We start from the raw sequence: 15838 nt of genomic DNA on the forward strand, positions 1-15838 counted from the left end.
GGCCACTGCAGGCCCACCTACGCGGCTGGGCGCCCGGGGAGCCTCCGGGGCCACATACTTTTTTTTTTTTTTTTTTTTTGCGGTACGCGGGCCTCTCACTGTTGTGGCCTCTCCCGTTGCAGAGCACAGGCTCCGGATGCGCAGGCTCAGCGGCCATGGCTCACGGGCCCAGCCACTCCGTGGCACGTGGGATCTTCCCGGACCGGGGCACGAACCCGTGTCCCCTGCATCGGCAGGCAGACTCTCAACCACTGCGCCACCGGGGAAGCCCTGGGGCCACATACTTGAGCGGAGGGGCTGGAGTGGGGGATTCACCGTGATGAAGGCGGAGTGTGTGCGTGTGCAGGTGTGTATACATGTGTGTGCCTGCACGTGTGCGTGTGTGTTGATGGTGCTGGCCTGGCAGGGGGCTGGGCACCAGTGGCTGGCTCAGGAAGCGGCCTCTGGAGCTTGAGTGGAAAGGGGGATGAGGGTTTGACTGACACAACAGATAGCAGATTTCCAAACGGCCCCAGAGGTCAGACAGGAGCCGCGTTTGCACCCCAAGACACCCCGGGAATCCTGCTAGAGGCTTCTGTGTGGGTCAGCCCTGCATGGTGGGTGTGACTTCCCTATTCTACGGACGAGAAGACAGAGGCCTGACCGTGCACACAGCTGGTGGGTAGCTGAAGGCGCGCGAGTCTGCAGCTGGTTGAGGGCTGAGCTCAAAAGTGCATTAACCCGACGTGGATCGGCTTGGAAGGGGGGTCCTCATCCCTTCCTGCCCCCTCTTGCATCCCTGCGGCCCATGCCCCCCACCGCCTCACCGGGACCCAGCCGAGGCCTGCCTCGCCGACCACCAGCCTCTGGGTTCGCCAAGCCCACGATGTGCCCCCCGGATGACCTTCCTCACCCAAATCCCACTGCATCCCTCTGGGAGCCGAACCCCCCTCTTCGCTCCCCGAGGCCCACAGCTGCAGGTCCAGCCCCCTTCCTGTGGCCAAGGCCTCTGGGCATCCTGTCCCCTCTCCAGCCCACCTGGCTATTCCTGCCTCCCCCTGCCCTGAAGGGCCGTCAGGGCCTATCCTTGGCTGAGCTCTGCCGCATTGGTGCCCCTTCTCCGCCAGCTTGTGAAACCGAAAATGACAACTCATATGGACCTTCATTTACCCTTGGGCTGACCCTGGGCCTGTCCACACCCCTCAGGGTGCCCTTCACACTGTGGGGGGAAAGGCTGGTTCTCTTCTCTGCCTCCGAAGAGAGGCCCCCAGAGGGTGGGGCTGCCTGGTGGGAAGGGGTTAAGTGGATCCTAACCAGAGTTGGGCTCAAATCCAGCCTTGGCCCTTCTGAGCTGAGTGGCCCTGGGCAAGCGGTCCCCTCTCTCTGTGCTTCTGTAAGAACATCTGGAACGTGGGACGCAGCAGTGCCTTTGTCTCGGGGTTACTTTGAAGACTGAAATCAAGGAATACAGAGGACTCCGGGCTGGGGTTGGCACTGCGTGAGCACACGGTAGATGCTGGGTGTCGTTATCGGAAAGAGCCCCAGGCCCAGGGGATGGGATGGGGGCACGTGGGAGATAGGGAGGCAGGCGGCACAGAGGTGGCTCTCTGGGACAGATGTTCCTGGAGTGAGTGAGCGATGGATGGACCAATGCTGTGGCAACTTGGCTGAAGTCACGTCAGAGGCCAGCTGACATCAGAACCAGAGAGGAGCGGAATTCATGAGTCAGATGGAGCTCTTGAAAAATCACGGCCCGATGGCTGGGGCGGGGGCGGGGAGCTGAGTGGGGATGGGTAGAGAGTTCAGGAAATTAGTGCATCCTGGGCCCATAGTGAGGACCCCAGGGTAGGAGGCAAGGAGTCTACACAGGGCGGGGACACAGCTGAGTGGGTTCCCTTCAAGGAATGTGGAGGAGTCTGGAGAAGGGTGGTCAGGCGGGGCCAGTGGTTTGGGAATGACCGTGCAGGGCATGGTTGAAGGAGCACAGATGCTTGTCCGGGGAAGAGAAGATTCTGGAGGACAGAGCATGGCGCACTGGCATGTAGAGGTGGGACCCTCAAGAGGGGAGGAGGGGAGCCTTGGAGGAGACGGACCGAAACAGCAGGGGTGCCTGGCAGCCGGGTGGGTGAGAGTGTTACCGAAAGTGGGGTCCGGCTGCTCGCCGCTCAAAAGCCAAAAAGGGACCAGGCTGATGGAAAGGAGAGGTTGCTTTATTTCGGAGCAAGGGCTCCATGCCCTCCAAATCCCCCAAGGGCTGACTCCCACCCACCGCCCCCAACTGACAACCAGTGGGTGAGAGCTTTTGTAGACGGAGGGAGGGGCTCCATGCAGAACAGCACAGCCAGCTCTGACGGTCACCTTGCAATGGGTCGTGGGTCGTCTGACCAGCGTCGTCCTGATTGCTTCAAGTACAGTTAATCTTTAGTTCCGGTGTCAGTTCGTTCCCATTTCTTTGAGGCCAGTTCTGTTTGTTTGTGTTTTTGTCTTGGCCGCACTGCGCGGCATGCGGGATCTTAGCTCCCCAAACAGGGATCGAACCTGTGCCCCCTGCAGTGGAATCGCCGAGTCTTAACCACTGGACCGCCAGGGAGTTCCCTGAGGCCGGTTCTCAGAGTTATGACACCTTATGTCATAGCTACAGTCTGTCATCGTGTAGTTGACTTCTTCCACCGGGTGGGGGCGGGTACAGGGGCGGGGCGTATGACCTCACCTACATCTGGCCACTGTTGGTCCATCCGCTGAGGCAGAAGCAGGGAGCCTGGCTGAGAGGCTGCTGCACTTATGGGGGTGGGGGTGGGGGGCTGAGGGGATCTGGGACTAGGGTGGCCTTGTGGGTGGGAGTGCCGGATTCTAGATCCCTGTGGAGGTGGGGTTGGAGGTGGGCAATGAGACGGAGAAGTCCATTATGTGCCCAGCCACTCCTCTGTCCAATCCTGGCCACCCTTGGCTCTCACTTGGAACGCACCATGGCTGAAAGCTCAGACACCTGCTCTACCGTCAAGCGTCTCTTCCTCTCCAGCCTCATGAGGCTCCCAGCCCTGCAGCTGCCCGCCTCCTGGGTCCCCTTCCTGTGCCCCATGCTGGTCTGAACCTCCCTCACCGACACCCTCACTTCTGCTCTCACTCCTCCAGTCAGGCCCCCCCAACAGGTGGCTGGGTGCTGCCGTGGAAGCCTCCCCACATGGTGACGCAGGTGGGATCACGGCATCTCCAAGCTCAGGGGCACTGTGCCAGCTACCGGCCCCAGTAGGAATCCATTATTTTGCCTCTAGCGGGTGGGTTGTCTCTTACCCCTGGGTTTCCGCTGCCGTGGAGTGCTGGGTCCCACTCATCCTTCTGCAGGTGCCTCGGTCTTAGACAGACCACTGATGGGGAGGTCCCTGCAACTGAACCAGGGACAGACCTGGCCTCTGCCCTCTGCTCTCTGCTGCCCCTGGGACCAGGGCAGGTTTATTCTTCTTCCTCCGCTGCTACCCTGATCCTCAGTAACTACTGGTCAATTGCAACTCACTCCCGTCTCTCGAGCTCCTAGTCTGTGCCTGTATCAGCGCCCTGCTGAGTGCTTTGGCTTTTTCCACACATCACAGGAAACAGGCTCAGAATGGGCAAGACACCAGTCCAGGGGTCACACAGCTACAGAGTAGAGTGGCAGAGGTGCAGAGGTGGGCTATGTGGATGGGGCGGGGTGGCCGGGAGTGTGGCAGGCAGGGCGGAGCTGCAGAGCAGAAAACCAAGGGACAGGATCCCTGTGCCCAGGTCTGACCTGCACTTGTTGGGGGTGGAGGCCGGGATGGGAGGAAAGCCATGGGCAGGTCAGCAGAGGATGGGGGGGGGGGGCGGGGACCGGATGTGGGTAGGGCCTCACTGTGTGGGTGAAGAAGTAGGGGTGGACCGGGGACTTCCCAGCGGCGTGTGGTGAGAATGCAGGCCGGAGAGGGGCTGGGCCTCCTTTGCTCACCTCCTAGAGAGGCCAGGTGGAGGGCAAGGTCAAGAACAAGGACGTTAGAGCTAGCTGGCGGGCTGGACTCCCTGCTCTGACCAGCTGTGTGCCCTTGGGTGGGTGACCTAACCTCTCTGTGCACGTCTCCACGTGGGTCAGTGAAATGAGCTGCGCGGTGCACTGCCCTGCTGGGACATGGTGCGGCTCAGCCGTGCTCCAGCGTTTCTTTGTTTGGTTTGGCCGCGTGAGTTCCTCCACCAGGAAGCTGGGCGTGGCAGTGGTAGGGCGTGGGGGGTTGGGGGCATGTGCCACTGGGTCCCCAACGCTTAGCTCGGCCGAGAGCCCCTCCCAGCAAAGGTCTGGGTGACCCCGGAGCCTGGCAGCCCTGGGGGATTTGGTCAGCCATTTCCTTCCAGAAGTACGTGAGGCCCACGTGGTTAGAGGGCCGCCACCCAGCTCCCTGCCTCACGTGGGTGCTAGACCAACCGTCAGATTCAAACAAACTGCCGGGCAACCCCACTGCTCCAGGCCGGGCCCAGGTGCCGGAGGGAGGCCGTCCCTGTCCCTGGCCTGGCTGCGGGACCGGGACCGAGGTAAGAGGCAGCAGGGCTGGGGGGTTCCTGGGGCCACTCCCAGGCTCTGTGTACGCCGCCTCCCCACGGGCCGCAGCGCAGGCGGGAGAGAGGGCGGCTTGATTGGGCACCTCCAGCTGTTTTCGTATCTCACAAGCGCACCCTGCCCCAGGGTGGGGAGGCTAAATTTGTCTCTTACCATCAGTGCGGGGCTTCCCCTGAGCGGGCAGAGGGGGAGCAGGGAGCAGGGAGCCCCCCCCCCCCCGGGGTGACGTTGGCCTCAGCCATGCCCTCCTCCCAGGCCCCGCAGGCCCAGTCTCTCCGCAGGAGGCCCAGGTGCCGCCCTGGCCGAGGGTCCTGTCCTAACCCCACCCCAGCCCCTGCAGGGCCAGCGAGGACAGAGGCTGCGCAGGCTTCCGTGGCCACGTGGCCGGGCGCGGGCGGGAGGGGCAGGTGAAGATGCCACTGCCCTTTGCTCCCTGAGGGTGACACGCTCCTGGCCACCGTTCCAGGGGGGACTCCTGCCCCGGCCCCACCGGGCGAGGGCCTCCCGTTCCCGGGGTTGGCTGAGGTCACAGAGGCCCCTCAGCTCCAAGGGCCCAGGAGGCTGGGCGCCGGGTGTCCTGCTGGAATTCGGCTGGGCCGCCGCCTGGGAACAGCGCCATGTCACAGCAGGGCCTCCTGTGACCCTGTGTGATGGCCGCCTGACCCCTCTGCCCAGGTAGGGGGACTTCTGGACGCTGGGACATTCTGCTGTCGCCTCAAGACAAGGCCACAGGGTATGGGAAGGGTCCCTCCTGAGATGGTGTAGGTTTATCTGCCCCTTAGATTTCAATCCGCCATTGTTTACTGAAATAACGGGGGACGGACCCACCGGAATAATCAGCATGTGACTGAGGGCCATCAAGATGGATTGTTTCGGGGTGGGTGGCAGGGTGGAGTTCTTTGGGTCTTTCCCCACTAAACTGAATGGGGCCGCACACCCTCCCCCAAAGCTGGCATCCAGATGGCCGTGGAGGAGGGGCGTGTGCCCCAAGCTGTCCTCTGCACGCAGGCCAAGCGTCCACACTCTGGGCCAGGGCTCTTGCCGGTGGGTGGGGGCCCCCCACTATGGATGGGGTGTCCCTTCTGGGAGGGTCACAAGGACCCCAGTTTACGGAAGCTGGTTTTGGGGCCCTGGGCAGGGGTGGGCCCAGGGGACAGGGAAACCAGAGGCCTCAAAATCCTGCCCAACCAATGAGGCCCCGTGGGGGCCACATAGCTGAAGGGCTATCTGTGCTCTGCCACCTGCCAGGTGGTGGCAGGGGCAGGATAAGGGGCATCCTGACCTGGAGTCGGGGAGGACAGTGGCTTCCTGGAGGAAGCTGGCCTGGCAGGACAAGGATGGGGTGGGGAGTGGACGGTGGACCAAAGCTGAGCGTGGAGGCCGCCCTGGCTGGGGTGTGTGGGGACGGGGCCGGGGGCAGAAGGGGACCTGTGGGAACAGGGCCAGGAGCCCACGGCAGGCTGTAGCTCTCTCCGGGATTTGTGGAGGACGAGGTCAGAGGGTCGAGCAGAGCCGGCCAAGGAACAGCTGCTGCCCCCTGGGGCCTCCAGCTCCCACCAGCCTGGGGCAGAAGGTCTGCGCTTGCTTGTGGGGCAAGGTCTCCAGCTGTCTGGGCTGCGGCTCGAGTCCCAGCCGGGACCCTCGGTAGCTTGGGCCTCTGAGCGCCTGCCCCGGGGTGGCGGTTCCTGCCCAACAGGGCAGTGTGAGGGCCTGGGGCCCTGGCAGCAGCTGGCCTGCTTCTCCCCGGCCGCACCGGACCTCTGGGCTGGAACCTTCTCTGCCGTGGTGCACTGCAGGATGTGGGACTGCATCCCCTCCCTGGGGGGCTCTCAGAGACCTCGGGGCATCCCCGAGCCACCCAAAGTCAGTGGGGTGTGGGGCTGTGTCTCCACTCCAGCTTGAGTTGAGTGTGTGGGCCACACAGCCCCTGCCCCGCCTCTCCAGGGTCAAAAATTTCTGCTGGAAATTCCTTGAGGTGAACTGGTTTTGGTGGCCCTAGCCCACGGGGAGCTGGGGCAGGTCGGAGGTGCCTGAGGCCCGGCCCAGCTGCTGTGAGAAGGGGCCATACGTTGCCCTTCTCGGGCTGCCTCTGACTCGGCAGTTCCCTGTGGGCTGGGGCTCAGGGATTCCTTGAGCCCAGCCCCCACCAGCACCGTACCCCGCCTTCTCACACCCACGTCTCCCTTGGAGACCGGCCCTGACCAGGACTGGACCCCTCTCGGTGCAACAGGAGGCATTTTTTTCTCCCAGAGCAACTTCATGGAGAAGCAAAGCTGTCCGCCGTGCATGTGCACTTCGTGGCATCATTAATGCCGCCTGAAGAGGCGTCATCGGACGTCAGTCTCTCCCCTCATACACGCGATTTTTAAAATGATTCGCATCGTTTGCAAAAGCAGTTTCCACTGTGAGCGCATTTCCAAATTTGAAGTGCATGTCGGGGAAACTGGCTTTAATCTGCAGGAAGTGATTTTAGAATTGCTTTCTTTTTCTCACCTCTGCAAACCTTGGCCACCTTGGCCGAAATGCTGCTGGTGAGTCAAGGGAATATACTGTCCCTGCCCTAGGGGAGAGAGGGCTGGGCCCATGGAGCTCTGGGGGAGGTTCCAGTTGCGGGGGGCAGCCTGAGGCCGGACATCGGTTGTGCTGCTTCCTTACGCCCAGCTCTGGCCCAGGCGGGTGCTCCCTGGCGCCTGCAGGGACCAGGTCTGCGGCTCTGTCACGCATAGCCCAGTGCAGCCTGCTCTGCAGAGTTTTCCAGGGAAGTTGGAGGTATGGGCGCTGCATGGCTTCCTGGGTCAAGTCCCTCAGGCCCTCTGGGCAGGGCAGGTTTCTGGACCCGTTTTGCCGATGGAGAACCTGTGTGGGAGTCACCGTCAGAGGCTGGTGCCGTCCTCGGGTGGACACAGCCAAAGGGGCCCCTCAGTGGGTGAGGTGAACCTGTGTGATGCTCTCCCCGCCCTGCGGCGGGGTGGGGGGAGGTCTGTCCTAGAGTCACTGTGAGTCCCCGGGGTGTTGGCTAAAAGCAGACACAGAGTCCTGGGTCTGAGGGTGTACTGGGTGCAGAGGCAGCAGGATCTGCTGAAGGCAGTGGAGTTTGGTGACCCGGGACCACCCCTGGCATCAGTAAGGCTGAGCGGTCTCCGTCTTCAGTCCTGGTGGTGAGGGCTGGTGGGGTGGGTGTAGGACCCCCCCCCCGCCCACCGCTTCCCCAGAGGGCCGGGCACCTGCAGGTCTGTCACCGAGCCAGAGCCGGCCTGTGTGGTGCAGGCGCCTCTGACCCCGGCAGCTTGGGGTGAAGCAGGGGGTGGGGTGAAAATGCTGGATGTGTCCCCCAGAGTGGGGGCCTCTGTCCCCCCTCCCGGCTGTTCTGTGGGGAGGGAGGCGTGGGAGCCAGGGAAGGGAGGGGGCCTTGGGGAGATTCCCAGTGCTGACTTGCCTCCCCAGATGTTGGGCAGCAGGGGCTGCTGAGAACTGGGGCTGGGCTTTCGGAGAAACTGTCTAACTTCCACGCAGCTTTATTGAGGTGAAATTCACACAACATAAAGCTAACCCCTTTACAGCAAACCCTCCAGTGGCGTTTAGCTCATTCATGGCGTTGTGCAACCATCGCCCCTGTCTTACTCCAGCAGTCTCCCCCCCTGCCCCGCCCCCAGCCCCTGCAACCGCCAGTCTGCCTTTCGCCTCTGTGGACTCACCTGTTCCGGACGTCTCGTAAATGGACTCGTATAGCACGTGGCCTCTTTCACTCAGCATGAGGTTCTGAGGTTCATAGTAACGTAGCCGGGGTGAGTGATCATTCCTTTTTATGATGGAGTAATATTCCAGCGTGTGGACCGACCAGGATTTGTTTATTTGTTCATCCGTTGATGCACCTTTGGGCCGTTTCCACCTTTCCACTGTTGTGAATGGTGCTGCCGTGACCAGGGACAGGATCTTGCCGTCCACTTGCTGTGTGATGTTAGTCAAGGCGTTGTCTGTCTCTGGGCTTAGATGGTCCATTAGCAAAATGAAGGGGGTGGGACCAAATGGCCTGGGCCAGTTGAGCCTCGTGTTGGTACACCCTGCCCACACCAAGAGGCCACTCTGACTAATCTCTGCTCATCCAAAAAGGACCAGCCATGGAGAGTGGGTGAGGGTGCATTTCTGCCCAGCTTCAGCGCAGTGACCTGCTCCGGCCGGCATGTTCTGCTTCCTACCAAGTCCACCCTGTTCTGCGTTACCACATGGCCAGCTCCACGCCTTACTCAGCTCTGCTGGGTTTTGGGTAGCTCAGCCCAGGATAGGAGTGATCTCCCCAGCACAGGAGGCATGCAAGTGAGCGCTGACCAGCCCCTTGTTAAAATCCTGTGGATTGTGTGCTGAGGGTTTGAGGTGAAGGGGGGAGGAGGCATGACTACGTTAGTTTCCACTTCTGAGAAAACCACTTGGTTGTCCCTGCACTTACAGCTATGCTGTGTGACCTCGGCCTATCACATAACCTCTCTGAGCCCTGGTCTCCTGAGAGTGGGTGGAGTGGTCTCCGAGCCTGCTGGAGAGTTGGTTTGTGGCCAGCACTTTCCAAGCTCTTTGTCCTGGCCATCCTCGCTCGGCCCTGCCTGGCCCCTCCCAGCTCGTGCCGCTGCTCCAGGGACGGTGGCCTGGCACGTGGCAGCCCTGGGAGCAGGCCACTGGCCTCTCTCAGGGCCCACCGCCTGGGGACAGACAAAGTGACAGGTTGTAGGCCGCACCCTCCCTCCCCCGACGGCCGTGGGCAGGTCTGGGCCTGCCCGCTTGGGCCCTGCCAGGCAGTGGCCAAGCTGATTCCTGTGGCCCCTTGCCAAGAGCCTGGAGGCTGGCCCAGGGGAGACATCACCTTGGCCTGGGTGGGGGCAGTGGGCAGGGTGGGCTCTGGTTTCCCTGCCCCTCCCCCCCTACCGTAGGATAAGGGTTCAAGATGTGCCCGGTGTGGTCACCGCCACCTCCTCCTGGGTGGCTGTTTCGGGTGGGCATGGAGGCCCTCAGGAGGTATGACAGTGGGGACAAAGGCCAGCAGGCACTGAGTCAGGGCGCCCCAAGCCCTGGGCATCTCCTTGAAGGGGGGCCACTCGTGCAGTGACCCCCTCCAGTGACAGAGAAGCTTCTCGGCCTCGGCCTTGGCGGCTGCCTTGTGGGGTTGACACTGCTTTTGTGTCCAGGCCGTGCGCAAGGATCCCACATCAGAGGTGAAAGGCCGCCCAGCCTGCAGCAGTCGGGCACAGCCAGGCTCGTACCAGGGCCTCGGCTCCAGCCTCCGGTGGGCCCTGCACATGCCCTTCCCAGGGGGCACCCGGGATCTAAGCTGTCGCCAGCTGCTGGGGCCTCGGGAGCCCCCAAACCTGGCTTGAGCCAGCCCCCAGGCCAAACCTAGAGATGCAGTTCATAATAATAATGACCACACGTGTTCCAGTGTAATTATGACCGAGGCACAGCAGAGACTTTATTTTTTGTTTTTATTTAATTTATTTTTTATTGAAGTATAGTTGATCTACAAAGCAGTGTTCATTTCTGCCGTACAGCAGAGGGACTCAGTTATACACATATATGCATTCTTTTTCCTATTCTTTTCCATTACGGTTTATCACAGGATGTTGAGTATAATTGCCTGTGCTGTACAGTAGGACCTTGTCGTTCACCTGTTCTATACATACTAGTTCGTAGCTGCTAACTCTAAACTCCCATCCCATCCCTCCCCCAGCCCCCTCCCCCTTGGCAACCACAAGTCTGTTCTCTATGTGAGTTTGTTTTGGTTTCGTATGTAAGTTCATTTGTGTCATTTTTTTTTAGAGTCCACACGTAAGTGATCTCATATGGTATTTGTCTTTCTCTTTCTGACTTATCTAGTAGAGACTTGAAATTCGTGCTCCCAAGGGGCCCTGCAGCAGCCCCATGAGGGGATGCTGCTGTCACCCCCATTTCACGGGTGGCGGCTTTGAGAAGCTCCTGCTGCCCAGGCCCCCAGCCGGGTCTGAAGCCAGGTTGCCCACCCCCAGACCTTGGTTCCCGCCCCCAGAAAGGGCAGGATGAAGGGAGGGGCTGGGTGAAGGGCGTGCGCCTGGTTAGCACGCCAGGGAGTCCTCGAGTGGTCATTGTTGGCCCCGCCTGCCACCTGCGCCCAAGGATGCCCTCCCAACCCGCACTCTTGTCCTTTCCTCCTGGCAGAGCAAGCTGCCCTCGGCCGGGAGTGGGAAGATGTCGCAGTCCACCGCCACCGACGAGGGGGCCACGTTCCAGCACCTCTGGAGCTCTCTGTGAGTACCTCCTCTGAGCCCGCTGGACTCGGGGGCTGCGATGGACTCAGGGGCTGGACAGGGAGCTGCTGCCTTGGGCTTTCTCCTGGGGACGCAGGGTCCAATGTCTGGGCTTCTTCCTCTGACCAGTCCTCCAGAGGGGTTGGGTCCAGGGGACAAAGCCTGTGTGTGGCCACGCCAGCCTGGCACTCACACCAGCCCTGGAGAGGCTGGTAGGGTAAGGGGGCCGGCGGCCGCAGGGGCTGAGGGTCAGGGAAGGAGCGGAGGAGACAAGGGGCTGAAGGAATCCGTGGAGGTGGGAGAGGGAGGCCCCCCGGGAGCTGCAGGCTGGCCCTGAGCCCCAGGCCTGGGCCATCTGGGCTGATGGCTGTGCTCCCTGTTCTGTTTCCCTCCTCTGTCTAGGGAGCCGGACAGCACCTACTTTGACCTTCCCCAGTCGGGCCAGGGGAATGATGAGGTGGTGGGTGGTGCCGAGGCCAGCATGGATGTCTTCCACCTGCAGGGCATGACCACTTCTGTCATGGTGAGTGGGCTGCCCTCTGCGGAGGACTCGGGGTAGGGGCAGTAAATGTGGACTGTCCTGTCCTGGGAGCCTGCAGAACCAGGAAACAGGCTCTCAGGTGTACAGCTTCCTCTCTGGGTTTGTCAGCACATTTCAGATGGCAAAGTGGAAGATGTATCAGCTCATGTAACTGTCACTCCAGGTGTAGGAAGGCCTACAGGCATGGCTGGATCCAGGTGTTCAAACAGCTGCCTCTCTGTCTCTTGCTCTGCTTCCCCCGTGGTGGCTTTGTTCTTAGGCAGAGTCTCCTCTCATGGTAAAGGCTCCATCATCATCCCCCTCCCTGTGGGGAAGGACCCCTCTTTGCCCAGAGTCCAGCAGGCCTACCTCTGAATGCCTATCGCTGAGCCACCCCTGTGCCTCTGATGGCCTGGGTCCCCTGAAACAGCATCAGGATGCAGTGGAGTGGTGTGGGCTCTGCCCACCACAGGCGCTGACTTATGGGGAAGAGCACCCCGAAGGAAGCTTGAGCTGCTGTTTCCAGAGGAGGGAGGCTGGATGGGGGATGCAGGGACACCTGAGGCCCTGACAGCCGCCAGCCCTGCGGTGTCTCAGGCCTTGCCGCGCTGGAGGAGGGTTGTGATAACTGGGTGGTGACCACACTCCTGTCTCTCTCCCTGGCCGCCCACTGCCAGGCACTGGTGGGCCAGGAGGTGCGGGGCAGGAGAGACACAAGAGGGTGTATAAGGACCCCTGGCCCCGGGGAGGCCCAGCGATGCCTGCCGGCCCCAGCGCCCCCTGTGGTCACCTCCTTGGGACGGCCTCTGCCGGACCCGGGGCTGCTCCGTCCTGCCCACAGCCTTGCTGTGCAGCTCCCTCAGACGGGGACTTGTTGTGGGGCCTTGGCTAAGTGCGTGAGGGGAGCACCCGGGTCTGCCGCTTGCAGCTCCCCAGATGGGGGCTCCCTGGATGGCGGCTCACTGGATGGCCGCTGGCCCCCACGGCCCAGCACAGTGGCCTTGGGGCACCACACCAGGCCAGGGCCAGGGTGCAGGAGGGAGACAGAGCTGGGAACTCTGGAGGCAGGGGGGGCTCAGAGTCTGGGCCCCTCTCCCTAAAGCCCCCTTCCAGATCGGAGCCCTCACCCCAACACACACCTGTCCAAGGCATCTGGTGAACAGTGGAGACCATGGGGGCTCCGGTCGTGGGAATGAGCCAGGGTCAAGGGGGTGGGGGATGAGGAAGGGTCCCTACGTCCTACGTCAGTGTCTGCCTCGGATGCTGGGCTGGCCCAGGGCCCGCTGGCCCGCATGGGGCGAGGAGAAGGCACCTGCTCGGGCAGTCGCAACCAGGGCAGGTGGGGGTCTGGGGGGCAGTGAGCTCCCTGTGACATCCTTGCTTCTGAGGAGCCCCTCAGGGTGGACCTGAGGAATCTGTCTGCCCAGCCCAGGCCTCCTGCCTCTGCTCAGGACACCATCAGAGCAGAAACATCTGCGTGTTATAGTCCCATTTTACAGGTGAGGAAACTGAGGCAGACGCTGGACCTGGGTGGGGCCATGTAGTGCCGCCCTGTCCCTTTGGACCATTTCCTGTCTGCCAACATCTCCCCAGGGGCCAAGGGTCCTGACCTCTCACGGTCCCAGTCGCCCCTCCTGGACATCAGTGTCCTGGCGCCACTATCTTGGGTGGATCTCAACCTGTCAATAGTGATGCTCTGGGCTAGGATGCCTGGGGTGTTCACCTGCGCCCTACTACCTGCACTGCGGGGTGGGGGGTGGCGGGGGAGAGAAAGAGAGAGAGAGAGAGAGAGGAGACCCAGGGCTCTATCTTTACTGGGGCTGAGGATGGGGTGCCTAGGGTTTGGGGGGTTGATTTGTTATTGGTGAATTTAAAACATAACAGTGGAATTAAACCGTGAAAGGGAGAAGTGGGGTCACTCCAAGGTCCATTATCTGGTCACCCAGGACTTTCTGAATGGGAGCCTTCAGGGATGAGGCAGCTGGGCTCTTGACCTATAGTTGTATAGCTTTCGAGGTGCATGTCTTTGAAGCCGGTGCCTCACCCATCCAAAGCCTAATGTCAGGCACTTACTTTACAATCAAAAAGCAAATTGTCAGGGCTTCCCTGGTGGCGCAGTGGTTGAGAGTCCGCCTGCCGATGCAGGGGACACGGGTTCGTACCCCGGTCCGGGAAGATCCCACATGCCGTGGAGCGGCTGGGCCCGTGAGCCATGGCCGCTGAGCCTGCATGTCTGGAGCCTGTGCTCCGCAACGGGAGAGGCCACAGCAGTGAGAGGCCCGCGTACCGCAAAAAAAAAAAAAAAAGCAAATTGTCAGACACTCACCCTACATCCACTCTGGGGAGGGACAGGAACAGCCTCCAGGCTGCAGGGAGGGAGGGCCCCTGAATGCGGTCTCCTAAGAGGCCTGTCTCTGTAGTTCCAGAAGCCTCCACCTCCCCTCCTCCCAGCTGCCCGGCTCACCCCCTGGAGGGCAGTAGGCCCAGGAGACCCCGACGACCCAGTGTCAGGAGCGGACCAGCTCTGGGCTCCTGTGGGGCGGGACGCCCCCCTCCAGGGAGGATGCCTGATGCTGAGAAGGTCTGGGCCAGGGAGGGCAGGACACCCCTCTCACCAGCCGTGGGGTAACCAGGATGGGGCCTCTCACCTCTGCCAACAAGAGGGCCGAGTCTCTCAGCTAGCGCCACGCCTCTTAGTAAAAGTCCTGCAGGTTCGCAGAGGTGGGGATGCCCAGAACCACGCTGGCCCTGGCTGGGGGCAGGGGTAGGTGGGGGGAGCCAGGCCACCTCCAAATGCCTCATCCTGACCCCTGCCTGACATCGTGAGAGCAGAGACTGCTCTGGGGCCTGGCGTGTAGCCCAGCCCTCACCCTCATGTAGCCCAGCGCAGCCCAGAGGGAAAGGCGAGGCTCAGAGACACAGCTGGACAGCTGGGCAGCTGACTTCAGAGCCCACTGCCTAGCTGCCTTGCAGAAGGGCGTCTGCCTGATGCGTCCAGAGGCCTGGAGCAGGGGCCCACGGAGTCCAGGGTGCAGGCAGCAAGCCCCGCAGAGTTGAACTGGGGGGTGTTGTCTTAAAGTCCAGACTGGAGGCCGAGAAGACCTGACCTTCTGGCCAGAAAACAGCCCCGGCAGACGCTGTGCTGCTGAGGGCGACCTGGTGATGCTGGGGTGCGGGTGGGGACTCCTGAGTGCCTCACCCCCACCCCTGTGGCTCCATCCCCACCCACCAGCAGGTCCCTCGTCAGGGAAAGCCTGGGGCTCAGCGGGGAGGGGGTAGCCCCTCCTCCAGGCTGGTAACAGGTCAAGTGCTCCCCAGGCCAGGCTCCAGGTCAAGAAAGCAGCAGCTGCAGGGTCAAAAGTTCTCCGTCGCCACCCGCCCTGTAGTCATGATTCGGGCCCGTGGAAACGCGTGCCCGCACTCGTGCCCACACACACTTACACACACGGGCCCCCATGCCGCTGCCTCTGGCCGCTGTCCTCTGAGATGAAGGGTGCCCATACCCCAGCCCCAGGCTCTGGGGCCACCCCCCCCTCGCCGGGTCATGGGGCTCATCCAGGAAAAGGCTGAGGCCAAGGCAGGCACAGTCCTCGCATCGGGGGACCCTAGTCCTTGGGCGTGGCACACACTGTGGTCTGGGGGCCTTGGGTCTCCACCCTGCTCGGTTGCCTTGGTGACCAAGCAGATTACTTCCTGCCGGACCTGCAGGTTCCTGAGCAGCACCCCTGGCCCTGGCAGGAAACAGGCCGTTGCGGACCCCCGGGACGCCCTTAGCCGCCGCTTCAGTGGCCGGTGGGAACAGGCAGAGTGGGAGGGGCCTCACCCGAGGAGCCAGTCTGTCCCGGGTTCGAGTCCCCATGTCTCTGAGCCTCGGTGCCCTCACTTGGGGACCTGGGGTGACGGGCTGTATGGGGTCCCAGCAGAGGCTCCGCCAGCCCTGTGGGGCCTCGGACCACCCTCCTCCCATGCTGGGCAGCTGAGGAAGCCGAGTCGGGCAGTTAAAGGAGAAGGAGAAGGGCCCCTATGGGAGCACTTGGCCCCTCGGCCTTGGAGGAGTCCCAGAGCACAGATTCTTGGTGGGGACGCTGAGCTCCCTGAGGTCGTTGCAGCCAGGGTCCACCGCACCACAGGGCCGAGATGGTGCAAAGGGCATCGGGGGCTCGGAGGTCAGATCCCACCCCTGCCTCTTCTTTGCTTGGAGAGTTATTTGACCCTCTGGGCCTCAGTTTTCTTGTCTGTAGAATGGGCCAGTGAGGATCTAAGCCAAGGTTGCGAGGAAGACTGATGGTGCCTGACCTGTAGGAACGCATGACAAACACTAGACGTGATGCTGAGACCAGGGACAAGGGCTGAGTTTAAGAGAGCTGTTCCCCCTGGAACCCAGAACAGTGGAGCCAGGGAGGGCCCGGGAGCAGCTGCTTCCAGCCCCAGAGCCCGCTGTGCCAGGGAGGAACCCGGCGCCCCAGGCCCACCTTGGGGCCCTTCGGTGGAGCTCCTGCCCTGTGTGGTGGCCTC

General features: G+C 62.0%; 1 protein-coding gene across 5 annotated transcripts in view; it reads left to right on the forward strand.

The window, feature by feature from the left end:
* Positions 1-15838, forward strand: part of TP73 (tumor protein p73) — a 67235-nt gene that overhangs the window by 11665 nt on the left and 39732 nt on the right. For 2 of the 5 annotated variants that reach the window (XM_032605990.1, XM_032606000.1), the window contains exons 1-3: positions 8829-8851; positions 10715-10803; positions 11206-11326. In XM_032605990.1, coding sequence (XP_032461881.1) covers positions 8846-8851; positions 10715-10803; positions 11206-11326 — 216 coding nt within the window. In that variant the 5' untranslated portion in view covers positions 8829-8845. Of the gene's footprint in view, positions 1-4385; positions 4513-8828; positions 8852-10714; positions 10804-11205; positions 11327-15838 lie in introns of those variants that run through there. The other 3 variants (XM_032605971.1, XM_032605962.1, XM_032605982.1) reach the window with 2 other exon arrangements.

This window comes from Phocoena sinus, chromosome 1, assembly GCF_008692025.1.
Source record: "Phocoena sinus isolate mPhoSin1 chromosome 1, mPhoSin1.pri, whole genome shotgun sequence".
Classification (NCBI taxonomy): domain Eukaryota; kingdom Metazoa; phylum Chordata; class Mammalia; order Artiodactyla; family Phocoenidae; genus Phocoena; species Phocoena sinus.